General features: G+C 43.4%; 1 protein-coding gene across 7 annotated transcripts in view; it reads left to right on the forward strand.

The window, feature by feature from the left end:
- The window catches only part of iqsec1b (IQ motif and Sec7 domain ArfGEF 1b), a 274,407-nt gene that overhangs the window by 234,496 nt on the left and 19,129 nt on the right, over positions 1-20,782 (forward strand). For 6 of the 7 annotated variants that reach the window (XM_088082603.1, XM_088082638.1, XM_042498087.2 and 3 more), the window contains 4 exons: positions 9,978-10,257; positions 13,048-14,309; positions 14,942-15,103; positions 17,191-17,313. In XM_088082603.1, coding sequence (XP_087938729.1) covers positions 9,978-10,257; positions 13,048-14,309; positions 14,942-15,103; positions 17,191-17,313 — 1,827 coding nt within the window. Of the gene's footprint in view, positions 1-577; positions 733-9,977; positions 10,258-13,047; positions 14,310-14,941; positions 15,104-17,190; positions 17,314-20,782 lie in introns of those variants that run through there. The other variant, XM_042498104.2, reaches the window with a different exon arrangement.

Raw genomic sequence — 20,782 nt, forward strand, 5'->3', positions numbered from 1 at the left:
TTCTAGGATTTAGGACATTAAGGGTTTAGTCAGGACCTCTGTCAGGGGTGCGGGGATCCTCCATAAGACAACAAGTTCTATTTTGACTGTTTTACGCACTTTGGCAACTTATGCATACTAAAAGTAAAAACACAAAAAAAACAATTCCCAGTGTGAGTTAGAAAATATTTGGGGAACCACCTGGCACCCTAACAGAGGCCGGATTTGGCCCACAGGCTGTAAGTTGAGTATCACTGTTCTGAAATAAAGCTAGAGTTACTGCAGCTGTATCTCCACAGTAAGAGCAGCTAAAACACTCCATCTGGGGTTTTTTTCAGGCTTTAGCTTTAGCAGACTCTCTTGCTATTAACAAAGTCCATCTGATGCTATCAACAACAGTTTGCTCAGTCTCGCTTCCATTTTTGCATTGACTTGTTGCCCCTTCCTGTTTAAGACCCTCCTCAGCTGTTGGGCACCAGTGCTCCCGCTGCCACACAACCCAGTTTCCTCTGGGGGAATTCCCTCCCTCTTCCTGCAGACGCCCCTCCTCAGAAGGCTTCGAAGGGAGGCCATAGCTAAAGAGGTGCCCCACAGTGTGGCTGTGAGCTTAGGCAAAGCTACATTTAACCTGAGATGGAGTAAGAGAGGACAGGGTGCTCATGGTCTGGTGTGGGGACTCTGAGACAGCATGTGGTGTCTGCAATGTACCTCTGAAAAGACTCAGTCCCTGCTGGAGCTGGAATCAGACAGCTGGTAAGCCTGCCTCTGAGTGTGTATGTGCTGCTACTGTGTGCACAAGTCGATACTTTAATAGCTGCTTGACATGTACTTACTCTCTGATTTGGCTCTGAATTTGTCTCGTGATGCAGATTGTATATTTCACTAATGATCCCTCCTTTATTCAGGGACTGCTGCCAGACTCAACTGAGATCAGTTGAGAAGCATTTATTAATTGCTGTTACAGCTCCTGAATTGCCTTTAGAACAGTGGATATTGTGCCAGAGTCGAGCTGCTGATGAAATTCACGAGGAGCACACTTTGTGTAAATAAAACGTGCTTCATTTGTGATGCAGCAAAAGATTGTGCTTCATTAATGAGGCAGCAGTTGATTTTCCTCCTTCGTGCCAAGCAAGTGAATGCCGCTGAGTCATGTTTTACTGCTCCTTATCCACTGCCCTTTAATCATCTTAAACGGATTCTACAAGTTACTCACTTGTGAAAAAACATGCACGACAGTCGCACACAGCAAAACAAAGCAAACCAGAAGAGGCAGGTTGTGAGTGTGTGAGGGAGTGTGTGACTGGCAGATCGGAGTAATTAATTCATCCCCATGGAGTGACACAGTGAAAAAAGGCTCCACTCGACGGAGCCACTCAGCGGCACGAAGAGGCCGTCTCCAGGGGAGGTGCTGACACCAGCGCTGTCCTCACATCACCTGCCCCCTCTGCTGGATCCATTGCATCATCCTCCACTACAAACACATCATTCGAATTCTATCAACCAGCAAATTATGTACTGTCATGGGAGGCTGCGGCACTTTGTGGCTTTGAATCCTGAATTGAATCCTGTAACTAACTAACTGTAGGCAGAAGGTGAGGTGCACATTTTAGTATGGATGTGACCCCCTATAAAAATGTGCTGATCCCAGACATTAAAATCACATCTGGCACCATGGTCTAAATGGGGAGTAATTTAAAGGGGCACTCCACTGATTTAACATGCCAACGCTATATAACCAGTCAGAGGGAGTACTGCGCAGTGTGCGTCTTCCGTGGCTCTAGAGGGGCTTTCTGAAATTCATGAAAGCTGCTCCAGTGACATCACTTAAAGGAGCTATTTACCATGTTTTAGGTGGATATCCAATGAGTGTTGATAGTAAATGCGGTCAATTGAAGAAATACATTCCTCAATCAAAGTTTTTCTTCTTGCACAGCCCTTGTTACACCTTCCACGTGTACATGAATGCATTGTTCCTGAGCTCCTTACGCTCAACCCTCAAATACTCCCCAAACAGGTCATATTGTACCTGAAAGCTGTGTATCACCTCCACATCCAAAAGATTTAGCTTTTTTGGCCAAAACACAGTGTTAAGTGACCAAAATACTCACTCAGTGATCATCTGCCCTCTTAACATGCTGGTTGTTCCAGTTTATCTGCTCTATCCTGAAGAAGGTCTACAGTGAATTCCAACCAGCCACAGTTAGCTCAACAACCGGTGACTAATGATATATAACAGCGAGTAAAATTTAAGATGCTCATTGTGCTGTACTTCCACACTGTCTCTCAGCTGATGGTGAGCAGTAGCTCTCGCTCACTCTTCAGAAGCAGAAGCAATATATAATGACAAAAAACAGCCAGCAATGTACTCGGCCAGTTATCAAATATTTGTCCAATAGTTCAACCATGGTCTCCAGCACACTGTCCAAGCGAGGAGCAAAACTTTCATGCATAGTAACACACACACAGGCTCTCTGGTGTATAACTGAGTCAGCAGGTACACTGTAAAAGTGTCCTCCTAACATCCTCGCTATGCACTCAAATTAAATGAAGTGATTTTTCCTGGTGAACATGCAACTAGTTTGCAATGCGAGACAAGAAGAAGATTTGTTTTTGGCTGCATGTGGAGCACGACTTCTGGATATCCAGGTGGATACCAGAAAGACAAGCTGAAATAGTTTGTAGTTCTTCCTGTGCCGCTGACATCACCAGTTCGCAGAAGCACAGCAGGTTTTAAAGCACCCCCAGAGACACAGAGAAAAATATTTAAAATATATTGTTTGAGGTCAAAATGTACCTCAAACCTGAATAGATAGAGTTAATGCTGAAAAATGGTAAATTTCTTTTTTTCAGTTTGGGATGGCAGATTAAAAATGTTTAATGAAAGGTCTGTGTTATAAATCATGTCTGTGGGGTTGTATAACATGGAAAGAAGCTACTGAGATTTAAGTGTATGATTTTGACTTTTTGACCCAAAACCCTGAATAGCACAGATCATCCCAGTGTTAAAGGTTTTTTTTGTGGGCAGCTGTGGTTCAGGTGGTAGAGCAGTTGTAGATGGTTGGCAGCTGCAGCTTGTGTCATTGGTGCAGAGAAGTCTGATGGGCACGGAGCTGCCATTTAATGCTGTGGCCTGTGCAGGGTGATGGGCAGGACGAAGCTTTGCATCACGGGTGTTTCATCATCGGTCTGTGTGATTTAGCAACTCACTGTAAAGCATTTTGTCTGTAAAGGTGGAAAAGTATGATACAAGTGATAAATGATAAATAAATTTTGTCTGCTGCAGTCTGTTTCACAGGGCTTCTATACTTCCCTGGTGACAATTATCCTCTCTACAGTAACTGTTTCTCTTCAGTTTGTGATACAGACTGATAGAGTTACTGGTGTTATCTTTAACAGCATCACAAACACAGGAGGACTTTGGAGAAAACACAAGCAGCCAGTGCTGATCACAGCAGCTGTTGCTCACATAAAATAATTCTTCAAGCAATAATAATATTCAATCAAAGAAGGACTTGTGGGGGCAAAGCGTCTTTCTCTATGCACAAATGTCCCATCACCACCAGTTTGAAAAGTGTTTTAGAGCTCAGTCATGCAGCATACAGTGAGGTCCTGGCTCCATGGTCTGTGCTTCACACAGGAACCTTCAATGGAAGCCTTTGTCCTGTACCTTTGTGGTACCGAGTAAAGTCCAGATAAAAAGGAAATCCATTTTCTTACAATGTTACGATGACATTTCATTGCATTAATAGAGGGCAGAGCCATTTCTGTCCGCTTTGTTCGGGATGAGCTTCCCTCTATCTTGACATATTCTAAGAACGTTGGACTGCCATTCCTCCTCCTCTGACCTTTTTACCAAGTTGGACTCTGCCTTAAAAATGGGATTTTCAACAGCAAGGATATTCATTTTAATGAGGCGGGAAGAATGCTCGTAACAGACGGTAAAGTCTCTCAGTTGACTGGTCTGACCACAGTCATCTCTCTCTCTGTCCAGTCTAACTGGATCAGGGACTGCTGGGACTCAAACTCTGTGCTGCAGAAAGACCAGTAGCTTCAAATTAAAAGTGTATTCTATATCTTGCAATGAATGGTTGTCCCCAATTTCTCTCCTCTATTTTGATGAAGCTGTTTGTCTTATCATGTTCTTTGAGTAGTTTAGGTACATTGCATTTTATTCATTAACCCCAACGCAACAAAACCAGCTAACTGCAGATATAAACACACTCGACAAGTGGAGTGCTGTCATGTACCTTGAGGCATCTGCCTGCCCGTGCTCTGAGCTGAGTGCCACATTTCAAGCAAGCTAAGCCTCTCTGCCATATAAGCAAAAGGGCATTTCCAATTAGACAAATGACCACATAGTTTGTCTGTAGTTGTTTGCTTGCAAAATAAGTCATTTGTTTTAATAGAAATGACTGGTACAAAAATAACTTCAACTCTTCTCTAATCTGCTCTGTGGTTAAGGTACAAAATGTTTTTGGGACAAAAGGGTCAAAGTCACAAAGGTTGATTGTTTCTAAGAAATTGGAGCACCAGTCTGCTTACTACAGCCCGTTCTTACTCCAAACTTGTCAAACTTCTGCTTACTCAGTGATTTTAGTGTCAAACACCAACGTACAAAGGCAGCTGTCGTGGCAGTATGATACGCTGCAGGACAGAGTCAGTTTGAAACGCTGCAGGTAACGATATTATAGTGGGGGCTGGAAAGTTACCACAGGATGTTTGAGAGGGGAACCCTGGACTTTGACCTGGAAGCCCGCTGTTCGTTGTCTGTATAAATGTTGAGCGAAATCCATAATGCTTTACTTTAAACATGACCAACTGCTTTTTTAGCACAAGGAAATAAACAATATATTCTCATCCCAAGTCATTACATGTTGGACTTCCAAGTCTACATATTACACTCCAGGTATCCTTCTGTGTCTGCTATTTACATTCCAGGATCCCATTACCATGATGTCAACACAAGCACATGGTGGGATGACGCTGCATGTAGTTATCTTTAGGCAACAAGAGCACATGGCAACCAACGCCCAAACGCACATGCTCGTAGGGATAGTTAGCATTAGGGGAGGGGACCCATCCAAAGCCCCTTCTGCCCGCCCCTTAAATTATTTTATTACCGGTGGTGTTCATCTTGACATTGACCATGCAGATGTGTCACATTCCATCCAGCAGTGCTATCAAGTGACACCGCTTGTGCGTGTATCATGTAAACTTAGTAGGGGTCTTCTGGCTGTCCAGTGGCGTATAATAACACCACCATATGTTATTGTACCTTATGTCCAGCCTCCAGGTGAGAATGAAAAGATGAAGGTGCCTGTGGCGTTGCACACTTATGCCAGCCAAAAGCTCTGACAGAGAGGCGCTATCTTTTGAGTTTGCAATGAATACAGGCAAAAATAAACGTAAATATTAGGTATTTAGACTGTATGCATCTACAAGCAGGAACTGTACACTTTCTATGAAAGTGGAATGCAGTGCAAGTGTAAATTGACATGTGGATCATTAACAAGAAACACAGGAGGATACCTGGATAATATGTAAACAAGAACAGTGTTGACCAAGCAGTTCTATTTGACGAGTTTGGATAAGAATGTGTTGTGCTAAAATCTCTAATGCTAATCATTAAACATTATTTGTTGTCTGTTCAATTGTTTCATAAAATGAAATGTTTAAAAAAAACACAGTGTTTAAAAAAACACACAGAAGTTTGTGGTTTTCGAGGAGTTTGGATGTGCTGCATTATATTTTTAGCTGATGGAGCAACGCCTCCTGGTTCTGTAGCTCCATTATTGCACAGAGCATAGCATAGTCTTTACATTTATCTCTTAGAAAGGGGCTGAGGAGGTAAAGCTGTCCAGTATTTCATAAGTCAGTCAAGTCAGATGCCTTTATTTATACAGACCCAAATCAAAAATTTGACTCTGAAGACTTACTACAACATACGAAACCATCTATCCAGTACTGGCAGATAAAAGCAAAAACATTTTTAAATCAGGAGGAAATTACTGTCCCAATTTGAACCTCATTTCCTAGTGTTTCTAGTTCCTGTCCGTTTGGAGGGTCTTAACTGCCAGGTTAGGAAACACCTGTCTAGAATATGCCAGCGGGGTCCTCCTCATTTACCAAAACATGTATAATGTGGAGGTTGTGGCTCAGGAGGTAGGGCGGGTCGTCCTCTAATCGGAAGGTCAGTGGTTTAAAGCTCCTCCAATCAACATGTCAAAGTATCCTTGAATCCCAAATTGCGCCTGATGGCTGTGGAGCAGTGAGTAGCAGGTGGCACCTTGTACTGTAGCCTCTGCCACCTATGCATGAATCTATGTATGACTGGTTGTGATTCATTGATGTGAAAGCACTTTAAGTGCTCGAATGACTAGAAAAGCACCATACAAGTGCAGGTCCATGTACAATGTGGTTGTTTCTGCACCTGTTATTTTTTATTTTGCTCACTAGAGACGAAATGTGCCTCAATGCTACAGACTAGATCGAAGCTTGTTTAAATGCCACCCTCTGGTGTGACAGTCGTCATTTATTTCTGCTCATTTCACCTTGTACATACTCTGTATTCATTGCTTTCAGTCTCTTGTGGACGTCAAATCTCTTTCCTATTAAAGGTTTGATTTTCACCTTTATTATCTAACCTTGACACGCTCTCCCACAGAGGTGGAGCTGTATGACATGGATACACAGTGATAGATGCCTCCACATTGATGTTCTTGTTCTGAGCCTTTCCACTTCATCCATCAGCGGATGACAAATACAATAAAATGGTATTAATCATATTTTACTAAAAGAAAAGAAAACTGTAGAGAAGCTCACGTTTCTACCAGAGATTGTAACTGGCTCGGTGAGGCCCATGAAGTGAGTTACCATTGGTCCCTAAGTACATTATAATGTCGCCTCTCTCCTGACTTTGTTTTATGAATTGGAGACATTTTCTATGTCAGACTGATTGACTCGCCGATACAAGGTCAGAGGGTACAACAGACCTGTTCCCTGGAGCACCGAATTTACTGTGAACAATTAACAGAGTGCTGTGTGCAAGCATACCTGCTGCAACATTTGGGAGAAACCAATACCGTAGGGAAGGGGGTGTGTGACTTTTTTAAGGTACGATCTATGCCATCATTAAAGGGGTACGTTTGACCCATAATGAAACATGATCATGACTACATAATATATAAAAAATAATAGCAATGAAAAAAAAGCTTAATTTAAACCCCATATATTGAAAAAAAACTTGCTTGAGTGGGCATGGTGCATCTGGTGGTTGTAGTTAGTAGGCCACTGTGGGCAGTGCTGCAAATCAAAGAGCACGACTTCGTTATTGCAATATTGGATCAATAGTACACATACAATATTTTTATAAAGAAGGTATTTATAGGGGCGCTACACTGATTGTACACATGAGGGCAATTGTAAGGAGTGCTACTCAGCCTGTGAAAATTGGGGAATTATATCTTCATTGGCTCTGGGGAGCTTTTATAGAGTCTGAGAATACCTGATGATGTGAGTAAGTTGTCTCAACTTGGGCTTGGAGACTACAATTTTTTTTCTTAACAGAAAGTATGTATCATAAAGCATCATAACACATGGCTCAACTCACCTCGCTTGGAACAGTTCTTTTTTGTTTTTCCATTGGCAAAGGTTATGCATTGTGTCTGATACCAGGTGCTTTTTGTTGCTACCAGCTCAGTTCAGGTTCCAAGCGAGCTGAACCAAAGCTCGAGTTTAAACACTGCAGACCACTGTGTGGTCAGAGGGAATCCTGACTAGTGCTACACAGGATGTCAGGCACACAGCCATCATTTTTAGAAAGCCAGTCTACAGTGAGTGCCATTTTTTTATTCACTCATCCCAGATTTTTAAAAAAATGGCAGCCTGTTAAACTTTGCTGTCTTCAGTTGAGGAAGGACAGATGTTCCTCTGTTTGCTAATGAAAGGATCCAGCCAGAGCTGGATGGAGCATCACGTGCTGTGTTGCATTGAAGATGTAGGGCTGTACCTGACTCAGAATTATGCCAGTCAAATCAGATTTTGCAGTCTGAACAGGCTCGGCGGGACATTTGGACTGCATGAAAGCAGCATTCATGAAATGAATGAAATGACTTAACAAGCTACCGTGCTAACAACGGATCTGAAAATTGCAACAGCATTTTTTGCCAACACTAGATAGTGAATAAAGTCAGAGACTGTGTCATATTTTAAGTTTCTGTGAGCTGTAAATATTGCACTTCTAAGCAGCAGGTCTCTCCTCTCTCCTCCTCCATGCTGCCTCCTGTGTGTCTGCAGCTCCCTGTACTAAAGATCAGTGTGAAAGTCAAGAGCCCTCACTCCACAGCAAAATCTTCACAAACCACAGTACATTGTCTAGTAAAAAAAACAACAAAAAAAGACTGCTTGACTTGAAGCAATCTTGGAGTCTTGGAGTCATTCAGCTATGAGTGCTGCAGACACTGATGCCATACTGTGGAAAGTACAAAATAGAGAAATCACCTGGATCCAAAAGTGAGTCAAGTTGTGCTGAACTATGCAGTGGAATTGAGGCAATAATCAAGAGAAACACAATCAAGTTGCATTATGGGAGGTGTAGGATCCTGTTCGAGCTTGAACCATACAAGGAACTAAAAATCATGACATGTCAGTGTCTGTCATTTTGATTTCGATTGTTCTTTTTAAGTCTTTCTCTTTTTTTGTCCCACAAACGTGTGGAAGTGCAGTAATAAGTTAGTTGGATACTATTATAACTGATCAACATAGTAAACTGACTGCAGGGATTCTGCCATTATCCCTCAGCTCATCTCAGGAGATGCATGCAGAACACTTATAGGTGTTTTGGGTGTAAAGTGTTGTTTCCACATGATTCACAGCTCTCATCAGCACTCTGATTATCACTCACTCTGGTTTAGGACAAACTCAGATGCCTTCCTTATTCTCACATCAGTAATTCCTCTTTGCTGCCTGAGCTGTCTTTCAACTCATGTCTTTGGAACATCTCTGTATAATGTGCATTTTTGTCTGCACATATCAATGTCCATTTCTGCCTCTGACCAAAGAAAAAGGCTTCACTTCTTAAATCAAAGTTTGTGTCTCTGTAGAGGAACAGCTCGGTATTTCACTCATTCAAAAAGCAAATGTCTCTGATCAGGTTGCTGTTTTTCTTCCAGTAAAAATGACTTTGATTCCTCAAAGTAGAACTTATCGAGCTGTGTCCAAGTAGCACGACAAAGTGCACTTTCATCCTCTCAGCTAATCACGTGAGATGTAGGCAGAGAGATCTGTGGCTGACATTGAGCTGCTGCAGTCTGGTGTGGAAAGTGAAAAATATTTTACATAATAATTATTATTATTTTTAAGCACATTGCCAGGTCATGCAGTTGTTTGTTTATTTTTTGCTACTGTTGTTTTGTTTTGTTTTTCCTCTTTGTTTTTATTTTATTTTATTTTATTTCATTTTTTGTTGATAATTTGTAGGTATATTTCTTGTACTTTCTACATTTTGGGGGGCTTATTTTTGGGCCATTTTGTTCCCAAGTCAATCATTGCCCTCTTCCCATGTTTTTGAAAGAAATTAAGCAAATTTGCTCAAAGGGTTAATTACTCTTGACGCCATGTTGCTGTTTTTACTGAAAGATTGACTTGCTGCTGATGTTGTTGTGACACCAGTGTGTGCTGTGCCTTATGGTGGCTCTTTGCTTTTCATAATGTATTCATGAACATTTAATGTCATCTAAACAGATACAGTGGTGTGATCTCATGGCTGATCAGGATGACTTGAGGTATTTTCAGTGTTGTGAGGGGAATGTGTAAAGTCTACAAGCAGAGCTCACACTGCTGCTGTAAACTCTCTCCCTCATATTTCTGCCAGCAGTATCAAAGTTCACCTCTTCTATCTGTCATGTGCTTCTCTCTAAAAACACAAAGCAGTGCAGGCCTTCAGGAAAATGACTCAGCAAACTAACCGGGTGTGCTCTGTGTGTGTTTCTGTGCTGCAGTGTGGAAGGTGATGCTCCAGGCAGCGAGGTGGGCATCTCTGTGGACCCCAGCAGCGGCTACAGTTGCATCCCAGTGACCCACAGTGGCGGGCTTGGCCCCGACCACCTGGACAGCCAGCTCTACGGACACATCCTGCTGCCCGGTCACCTACGGCCTCGCCGACCCAAACTCCAGCACTCACAGTCCATCCTCCGCAAGCAGGCAGAGGAGGAGGCCATCAAGCGCTCCCGCTCGCTGTCAGAGAGCTATGAGCTCTCATCAGACCTGCAGGACAAGCAGGTGAGGGAGGGACACAAGCACAACTTCCATCTGGCTGATAGATTTGAAGACAAGATTGAAGACTTTATGCCTTCAATTTATACTATTTTTAGTTTGGATATACATATATGTATTTGTTTTTGCTTGAAATCATAAAGCTAAGTGTAGCATGTTAACATAGTGAAGAGGACACAGACAATCATCATCCACCTCAGCAGTTTCATTCACACTATAGAGTGTTTCAGCATCCTTTAGCTTTTTGTTTTGGTTTCCCAGTTATGGTGGGGTTGGTGTGAAAATTTTCAAACCGGTTGGATAATAAGCCAAACACCAGACCAAACCGCTGTCCCAAATTTTACCAGACATCCCACATGATTTAGCAGTCAATACTGAGTGCAACATAACAACTTTATAATATGTAATAATAATATTATTTAATTTTTTACAAATTTATTTAAGCTGCTTTCAATTGGACAGAATAATGTGAAATATGAACCAATTGCAAAGTCATCACATATGGCCGCTTTTGCTGTGCGTAAGATACAAAATCCACATGATACATCACTGGATGGCCTAGGCTGTGAAAACGGCTGCACCGAACTGTTCATGGTGTAATTATACAGAGCCTGAAGGAACCTGCTGCGGCAGTATAATACACGGACAGTTACTGTCAGTTGAGAATGCAGCCGGCCGGAAACTGTCACATCCGTATGATACACTGCTGGACGGCATCAGGTTGAAAAGCAGCTGGTAAAGATGAATGTAAGGACCATGAAAGTCCCCATAGGGCAGGCGGGAGGGGCGGTGGATGGATCAAGCAAATCCCGGACTTTCATGTGGGAGTCCAGTGTTCCTGTCTGAATGTGATTTTTTTTCTAATAATAATAAGAAAAAATAATTATGAAAATAATAATTAAAGATGGTATTTTAAATTTAGATAGCGCCTTTCACAATACCCAAGGACGCTTTACACACTTACCATGTGCTGTTTTCCCTAATCCTAACCATCCATGCCAGCATGTGTGTTTGTTGATGTCCAGGCGTTGGTTGCCATGTGCTGTTGTTGTCTAAACATAACCACGTACAGCGTAATCCCACCATGTGCTTGTGTTGACATCACAGTTGCAGCATTCTGATGTCAACAGCAAACGCAGAATGATTCCTAGAGCGTATTATGTAGACGCGGAGGTCCACTGCAAAGCGCCAGTATGTGATGACTAGGGATATGAACGTGCTGGCATAACTGGTCCAAATGTAACAACATGCTCTTCTGAACTATTTATTAGATGTATAAATGCCAACACAAAAATATGCAAGTCATGAGCTTTTGTATAGAAATCCATTACCTGGAGGTCATGGTATTACCTGTTACTACAAACTGCTTGGGGCTGAAGCTCCTCATGATGGTCTAATCAAAGCCATATAATAATAGTGTGGTTTGGTCTCGTCCACTGTTTCCATGTGGGAAGGACACTGGGCCTCTTGTTAAGCACTGAAAGCTGGAGCCTCCTGGAATGAGACACACTGTCAGTGTCCATGTCCCTTGTGGCAAGTTTGAGTCTGCTGACCTCTTTGGCCCTCACATGGTGCAGGGAAACATGATTAGTGTCATTCTACTCCATGAGTCCATACTGTAGGTGGAAACTGGGTCAGTGTGTAAAAGGCACAGAGCTGAGAGAGGGGCTAATGGAAAACAGCCCTGGACACCATCTTAATTATAGGTACATCACTTTAGTGTAATGATATATTTCTCAGTAATTTTAGTTTAATGCACACTATGGATAATACACCTCACTGATTCTCAAGTATGGTCATTTTTATTCTTCTTTTAATGAAAGATACTTAGCACTGCAACTCATTATATTTTACTATATCTTTCCCAGTAAGTCATTACTACATCCTTATTTGTGGTCCCTTTACGGTCATTTTTTTTTAATGTCCAACAGCACTGTAGTCCCAAACTATAATTCCTCATCATTATTTGGGCCATTACCAGTTTAGCTTTCAAATTCAATTCAGCATTATCCGTCTTCCTTGGGGGTCTGTTTGAGTCTAATAAACCCTAAATTAAAACCATTTTAAATGCCATTACCAGTCATCCTGAGTTTTTTAAGGTATGGCAAAAGCAGATAAGACAGAAGCACTGTTCTTCAATCTGTCTAATGTATGTTTCCATGGTAACAACCTTACTTTTGTAGCCAGTTGAAAACAGCTTTTGTTCTGAAGTAAATGTTCTAGATGGAGTAATTTTAAGTGAGACACCAAACAAAACTATTTTGTGTCACAAACACTCACCCTGTATAGGCCTGACAAAATGAGTAATCAAGGTCTATTAACTAGTTTTTGTCATCAGGGGTGACGAAAAATTCTTTAATAAGGTAAAGCAATAAACAAGCGGAGCTATCTCCATGACAACCAAGCAAACTCTCTGAGCCAATGAAGACTGTAAGATGTGGTCAAAAGTTCTGGACAACCTAATGGACCATGGGTTTCCACAATTGCACTGGAATGAACATCAAATCTTGTTTGATACAACATAGATTCTAGGTAAACCACCAGGTAAAGCACCATTCAGAATACTATGTTACTTTTGATACACAAAGAAATGCTTGCCGAACTGAACTGTACCAACCTGGTTGGTGGAAACACAGCTTTTGTGCTCATTGGCCCTGTTTTCAATTTGGATCACTACCACCAGTTACAAAGAACATTTGCAAGTTTTCATAAGAATGCAGCTAAGAGACCATGAGCACTGTTCCCAATAGTTTCTCAGATGCATTAATGACACCAACTTTCCTTCTCTACCTTTAGGTGGAGATGCTAGAGCGTAAATATGGTGGGCGGTTCATAACCCGGCATGCAGCCCGCACCATTCAGACAGCCTTCCGCCAGTACCAGATGAACAAGAACTTTGAGCGTCTTAGAAGTTCTATGTCTGAGAACCGTATGTCCAGACGGATTGTCTTATCCAATATGAGAATGCAGTTTTCCTTTGAAGGACCTGAAAAAGTCCACAGCTCCTACTTCGAGGGAAAGCAGGTCTCGCTAACAGATGACGGCACTAAAATTGGTGCACTGATGCAGTCAGAGCATGGTGGGGAGATGGGTGTGCAGGCCAAGGCCCCCTCGACACAGAGTGACTTCACAGATGCTATCACAGAGCTAGAGGATGCGTTCTCCAGGCAGGTCAAATCTCTAGCTGAGTCCATAGATGATGCTCTAAACTGTCGTAGTCTGCATGGTGATGACAACCAGTCAGAGCAAGGGAGAGGTCACCAGGATATGGACAGGGAGATCAGCTGCCAGGTGAAACCCTCCCACAGCACTTCAGAACACCGCAAACTGGATGAGATGACAGCATCTTACAGCGATGTTACCCTTTACATCGATGAAGAAGAACTGTCACCGCCACTACCCCTGTCTCAATCTGTGGACCGGCCCTCTAGCACAGAATCAGACTTGCGTCAGCGTTCCCTTAACTCTTCCCAGGACTATTGGACGCTGGCTCATAAGGATGAGAAAGGGGACACAGACACCAGCTGCCGCAGTACACCATCTCTGGAGTGCCAGGAGCAGCGCTTGAGGGTAGACCACCTACCCTTACTGACCATTGAGCCCCCAAGCGACAGCTCGGTGGAGTTGAGCGATCGTTCTGACCGCAGCTCTCTGAAGCGACAGAACGCCTACGAGCGGAGCCTCAGCAACCAGCAGAGCAGCCCCAAACACATCAGCCACAGCCTGCCACCACGAGGGCCTTCCAGAGAAGAGGACGTCACCCATCATCGACCACGCCAACTGGAGGCCCACCTGGCCATCAATGGCACCGCAAACCGGCAGAGCAAGTCGGAGTCTGATTTTTCTGATGGTGACAATGACAGCATCAACAGCACATCCAACTCCAACGACACTATCAACTGCAGCTCCGAGTCTTCATCCAGGGACAGCCTGAGGGAGCAGACGCTTAGCAAGCAGACGTACCACAAAGAGACTCGCAACAGCTGGGACTCACCTGCCTTCAGTAATGACATCATCCGCAAGAGGCACTACCGCATTGGCCTAAACCTCTTCAACAAGTATGTACACACCACTGCATGAGATCCATTAACAAACTGACAGAGTCTGATACATTGCCCGTACCCTTTACTCTCAGATTTACAGAATCACACATGTACTTACCCAATGAAGGACAGGTCAGCTTACGTCAAATATGTCCAGTCCTTTACTTATGATTTAGGGCATGTTGATGTTGGTTTTGTTTTAGAAGTCAACATGAAACTCTTATGCAGACTAAATATGCAGTGATGTTTATGGGAACACAAACTATCTGTCAATGTACTTGATGTGCAAAAGCATTGGACTCATTCTGCTGTACTTCAGGCTGAGTGACTTATCCAAGCCTGTGTGATTCCATTTAATCAAACATGATTGTGGATTTGGTTTCTTTCAGAGTCGGCCATTAAGTTCCTTTTAATCATTTGTGATCAACACTGCTGAGAAAAATAGCTCCCTCCTCAACGTTCTCAGCCCTTATCCTGTTCCACCACCTCACCCCCTGCTTTCCTAAACCCGATCCCTCATCTGACACATATTAGACCAGGGGCACAAGTGCAGTGGGATAATCACAGATTTGGATTGTGTCCTCACTGCTTCCCATTTTGTCTCTCTCTATCTTCCTCTCTCTCTCTGCCCTCTCTTATGTATCCAGGAAACCAGAAAAGGGCATCCAGTATCTGATCGAGCGAAACTTTGTTCCAGACACTCCAGTGGGTGTGGCCCACTTCCTGCTCCAGAGGAAAGGCTTGAGTAGGCAGATGATTGGCGAGTTCCTGGGTAACAGACAGAAACAATTCAACCGAGATGTCCTCGAGTGAGTTACTCAACAAGCATTGTCCCTGCACTCTTTGATGCATTTGTATGTGCAGATGGATCATTTTATTTCAACACTAAAATTTACTAAAACAGGATTTTGATCTGGCTTGCCAACTACACTAGCGCTTAGAATTTTATTTAATCTTCCTCCCAGGATCATAAATATAAATCATTTAGTTGCAAATGGGGTTGCCAATTCGCAATCCACACTCATTCACCGTCTTTGGAGTTTCTGAGTACTACATAATGACTCAAGATACATCCAGGAAATAAACAGAAATAGAATCCACTCAGGAAATTGCTGTGATGCTCAGATAAACATACAGACTCCTTTATATTCTTCATTGCTTTTAAACGGGGAAGGGAAGTTGTATGGATTTTTTCCAGCAGTGATTCTCAAATTGCAACTCTTCTTTATGCTCTAGACTGGACAGACTTTACTGAAACACACTCAAAGCGTGCCAGCTTTATCAGAGCCCATTGAGATTCAGTGGAGGATAAGGCCAGGAAAGGTCTGTCAGTGTCAGTTTGACAGACATATCCAAAGGGCTCCTTGAGAAAATGTCTATAAATCCTAACATGCAAGGTATCAAGGTATCAGGCCTTTAGAGTCGCAATGCTCACTTCAGCATAGAAAAAGTTATCATGTCTTATGTTTAACTAAAACTGTCAGTAACAAAGTGGAAAATACTCCATTATGGGTAAAAGTCCTTCATTTAAAGCTGCACTAATCAATATTTTGAAATGATCAGTGGGGTTATGAGGATGTGTTATTTAAAAAGGTTTCTGGACGTGATTAACCAACAAAAATGATCACTCTATGGAGTATTTTTGCGATCATTGTTTATGGGTTTTAATTTCTTTTGTTGTTTTGGTTCACTCTCACTGCCCCCCTGAAAATCCTTTCCAGCAGCAGCAAAAATCTCTAATAACCCCACTGTACACTTCTTGTCCAACACCAAATCAGACCAAGTTTATGATAGCTGATGAGATAAATGCAGCGTTTGGCAGCTAAAGAGACAGATATTGTTCTCTGGAAGTGATGAACAAGAAAATCAAGCCAAAGAGAATGTGAATATTGGACTTACTTTCATCCTGTTGGCAGAAACACAACTCCAAAGGAATGCTAATAGTGCTCTCTGTCTACTGGTTAGGAAAATGGGCAGCTTTTTATTATTATTATTATTTTAACTCATTAGCCATAACAAGTCAAATCTGTGTGTGATGTTGAGCTTGTTAAAAAAATCATGCTTTAAGTGAAGTTAATATTATTATATAATTAAATTAATAATTTTAAATTACACATATGTTGGGTTAGTGGGCTGGTCAAACAAACACCGGAGTTTCTGTCCCTGTGAAACCAAAAGTCAGCGTTGACTGTTTCAACTTTACATACCTGTGTGCTTTATGTACTTTATATACTGTTCTTAATGTACTTATGTCCTGTATGTAGCAAAAATCTGTATTTTAAGCAAAACCACAATCTTGATCTAAACCTAACCAAGTAGTTTTGGTGCTGAAACTCAATGAAACTGCGACCATTTCACAACATTAAGAAACGTGTTTATAACTGCAACTGTTCTATATTTTATCACATGACGTGACACCACCACACAATGCGTTAAGAGACTATGGTCATTTCTGTGAGATCACGTTGAGTACAATGTACTGAGATATAAAAAGTTATATTTCAACTTTCAGTGATTTGTATTGTTGAAAGAAGGAAGGACAGAAAAAGGAAAAGAAATCAAGAAAAACAGGGTACAGATATAGAAAAATTGAAACTCTTGTTAATGTCTGCAAGGAATTGTCTGACCGGGCTAAACAAAGCTGTTTTCTGAAAAGTAAAGATTTTGGAGATTTCTGCTTGACAGCAGCAGCTGCTCTTCATATTGAATGTAAAAATTAGCGAGGAGCTGTAGCCATCTGTAGGCGTAGCTGAGGAGTGTAGTTCCATACATTAAAGGCAGTTACTCTATTCACAGATTTCCTGAACAACCCAGTTATCCCTATTTGAAAAGATTGTACATATTTTTTTTCAAACATATCCTCCCATTAACCACTAAATGTGTGTTTTTTTACCAGCTGTGTGGTGGATGAAATGGACTTCTCAGGTATGGAGCTGGACGAAGCGCTCAGGAAATTCCAGGCACACATCAGAGTGCAGGGAGAAGCACAGAAAGTGGAGCGGCTGATAGAGGCCTACAGGTGAGAAACTCTTCAAAAAGCTGGGGACACATCACATGACATGGTTTCATCTCCCAAACCAGTGATGCCTGGGTCATCAACATAATCACCCGAGTCATGTAGTTGTTCCAAAGCAGGAAGAAATAAAGTGATGTTTTTGTAAATGAGGTTTCACATTAGCTTCAACCGTGTCATGTCACCTTTCCCTCTAAAACCAATACAGAGGAGCTCTGAGCTTTGAAAAAGACATGAGCTCCCAGGGAGAATCTGTATACATTTATATTTTCCGATATATCTGTTTGGTGTTTCAAGTGTTGTGTTGATACACGTTGGTTGCATACGTTGCAGTCTAGCTTCTTTAAGGAATAACTCAGTGTGCAAGCGAGCATGTGGTGGATCAAGAGAAAGAGACAGTGATGTTTGATGGGTGATGTAGGTTTCAATTTGTCCATAAATAAACACTTCAGGTCATCATTACCCTACTAAAGTTTCTGTGTCTGGCATAATGGTTGAACGAACTCACTCCGGACTCGCTCATAACTTTGGACGGGTTTCATCTTGTCAGAGCGGACCGGAGCTGGAGGGAGAGTGGTAAGAAGAAAGGCGGGGGCCTCGCGATGTATGTGAACGAGAGATGGTGTAATGCTGGACACGTTAGCATTAAAGAGCAGCGCTGCACGAAGGATGTTGAACTGCTGGCGCTTAGTTTGCGCCCTTATTATTTGCCGAGGGAGTTTTCGCATGTCATTGCGATTACAGTGTACATCCCCCCCTCGGCTGATGCTGCTGCTGCCTGCGAGATCATCCACAGTGAAGTGTCCAAGCTGCAAACATCCCACCCCCAGTCTCTGATCATCATCTCAGGAGACTTCAACCATACATCGCTCTCCACCACTCTCCCAACATTCAGCCAGTATGTGGACTGCCCCACTAGAGACAATAACACCTTGGACCTACTGTATGCAAACACCAAGGATGCATACAGCTCATCACCCCTCCCCCCGCTGGGTCGCTCAGATCACAACCTGGTGAGACTGCAGCCCATTTACATACCTATGGTGAAAAAACAACCACCGACCATACGGTATGTGAAAAAGTGGTCTGAGGAGGCCACTGAGGCGCTGCAGGACTGCTTCGAGACCACGGACTGGGATGTACTGTGCGGCCCACACAATGAGGACATTGACACCATTACACACTGCGTCACAGACTACATTAACTTCTGTGTTGAGAACACTGTATCCACCAGGAAGGTACGGTGTTTCTCTAACACAAAACCCTGGGTGACCCCTGAACTGAAGGTCCTGCTGAAGGAGAAGAGGAGGGTCTTTGGATCTGGGGACAAAGAGGAGCTGAGGAGGGTGCAGAAGGAGCTGAAGAGAAAAATCAGGGAGGGAAAGGCCAGCTATAAGACCAAGATGGAAACCTACTTGCAACAAAATAACGCAAGGGAGGTCTGGAGAGGCCTCAAAACCATCTCTGGTCACAGCAGAGGCCAGGTGAGGGGACCTGAAGCAGGAGACCAGGAGTGGGCAAGCAGGCTGAACCTGTTCTTTAACAGATTTGACTCTACTCCCACTCCTCCCCCCACTCATCAAAGCACCGACCAGCTGGCTCTTTTTTCACACCACCTCAGCTCTCTGTCAGCCCCATCACCTCCACCACCACCCCTCATCAGCCCCTCCTCCGCCACCCTCGGCCTCTCCATAACAGCTGATCAGGTGAGAAGTGAGCTGAAGAAGCTGAAGGCGAGAAAGGCCACGGGTCCTGATGGCATCAGCTCCAGACTCCTGAAGGACTGTGCAGATCAGCTCTGCCTGGTTCTTCTGCGCATCTACAACCTGAGCCTGAGTCTGGAGAGGGTCCCAGCGCTGTGGAAGACCTCTTGTGTGGTTCCTGTCCGAAGACAGCGCACCCCAGGGAGCCCAACCACTTCAGACCTGTGGCCCTCACTTCTCACCTGATGAAAACCATGGAGAGGATTGTTCTCAGAATCCTCCGCCCCCTGGTGAGCTCACATCTGGATCCACTGCAGTTTGCGTACCAACCGTCCACAGTCCTCTACCTGCTGCACAGATCCCTGACTCACCTGGAGGACACCGGCAGCACTGTGAGAGTCATGTTCTTTGACTTCTCCAGTGCATTCAACACAATCCAGCCTTCACTGCTCAGGGGGAAGCTTGAAAGAGCGGGAGTAGACTGTCACCTGGCTGCATGGACCATCGATTACCTCACCGACAGACCACAGTTCGTGAGGCTTCAGGACTGTGTGTCGGATATGGTAGTCTGCAGCACCGGGGCCCCTCAGGGGACAGTGCTCTCCCCCTTTCTCTTCACCCTGTACATTTCAGACTACCACTACAACTCTGGGAGCTGTCACCTCCAGAAGTTCTCCGATGATACAGCCATCGTTGGGTGCATATCTGAGGGGGACGAGCGGGAGTACAGGACCGTCATCACGGACTTTGTCAACTGGTGTGAGCAGAACCATCTCCAGCTCAACGCCAGTAAGACAAAGGAGATGGTTATTGACTTCCGCAGGAGGAAGACACCCCAGACTACACAGGTGAACATCCAGGGTCTGGACATTGAGATGGTGGAGACCTATCGATACCTGGGTGTTCACCTTAACAATAAACTGGACTGGTCTAATAACACAGATGTCCTGTACAAGAAGGGCCAAAGTCGTCTCCACCTGCTGAGAAGACTGAGGTCCTTTGGAGTGTGCAAGACTCTGCTCCGGACATTCTATGACACTGTGGTAGCATCTGCTCTTTTCTATGCAGCGGTCTGCTGGGGAGCAGGGAGCACAGATCGGGACAGAAAGAGACTGAACAGACTGGTCAGGAGGGCCGGTTCTGTCCTGGACTGCTCCCTGGACTCCATTGAGGAGGTGGGTGAGAGGAGGATGTTAGCAAAGCTCACATCCATCATGGACAACCCCTCTCACCCACTGCATGAGACTGTGGGGGCTTCAAGCAGCTCCTTCAGCAACAGACTGAGACATCCACCCTGCAAGAAGGAGCGCTACCGCAGGTCATTCATCCCATCTGCAATAAGACTCTATAACATCAGCATCACTGGCTGATGGGAACAAAACTGGCTTCATCCAAAATTCATCCCAGAGTAATTTGCACAACAAATTTTTGTACATATTCTCTAATCCATCTTTTGTGTACATACTATTCTATTACTTAATTATTATTATGTGTACATACCTTATTTCCTCTATGTACATACTTATTTTATTACTTATTTATTGTTATTGTTATTGTTATTTTCTTTGTTACATTTCACTTTTCTTTTTTCATGCTGCTGTAACATTTGGAATTTCCCCCAATGGGGGATCAATAAAGGAATATTCTATTCTATTCTAACAGCTGCTGGGTAAAGTGAAGGGGTTTAGCCTAGACATGAGTATCGACTCCAGCCCTGGAGGCCAAAGTGTCTCCCGTGCTTCCCAATCGTGGTCTGGAAGCTCAAGCCAACA

Source organism: Plectropomus leopardus, chromosome 2, assembly GCF_026936395.1.
Source record: "Plectropomus leopardus strain MGB_pleo_1.0 chromosome 2, ASM2693639v1, whole genome shotgun sequence".
Classification (NCBI taxonomy): Eukaryota; Metazoa; Chordata; class Actinopteri; order Perciformes; family Serranidae; genus Plectropomus; species Plectropomus leopardus.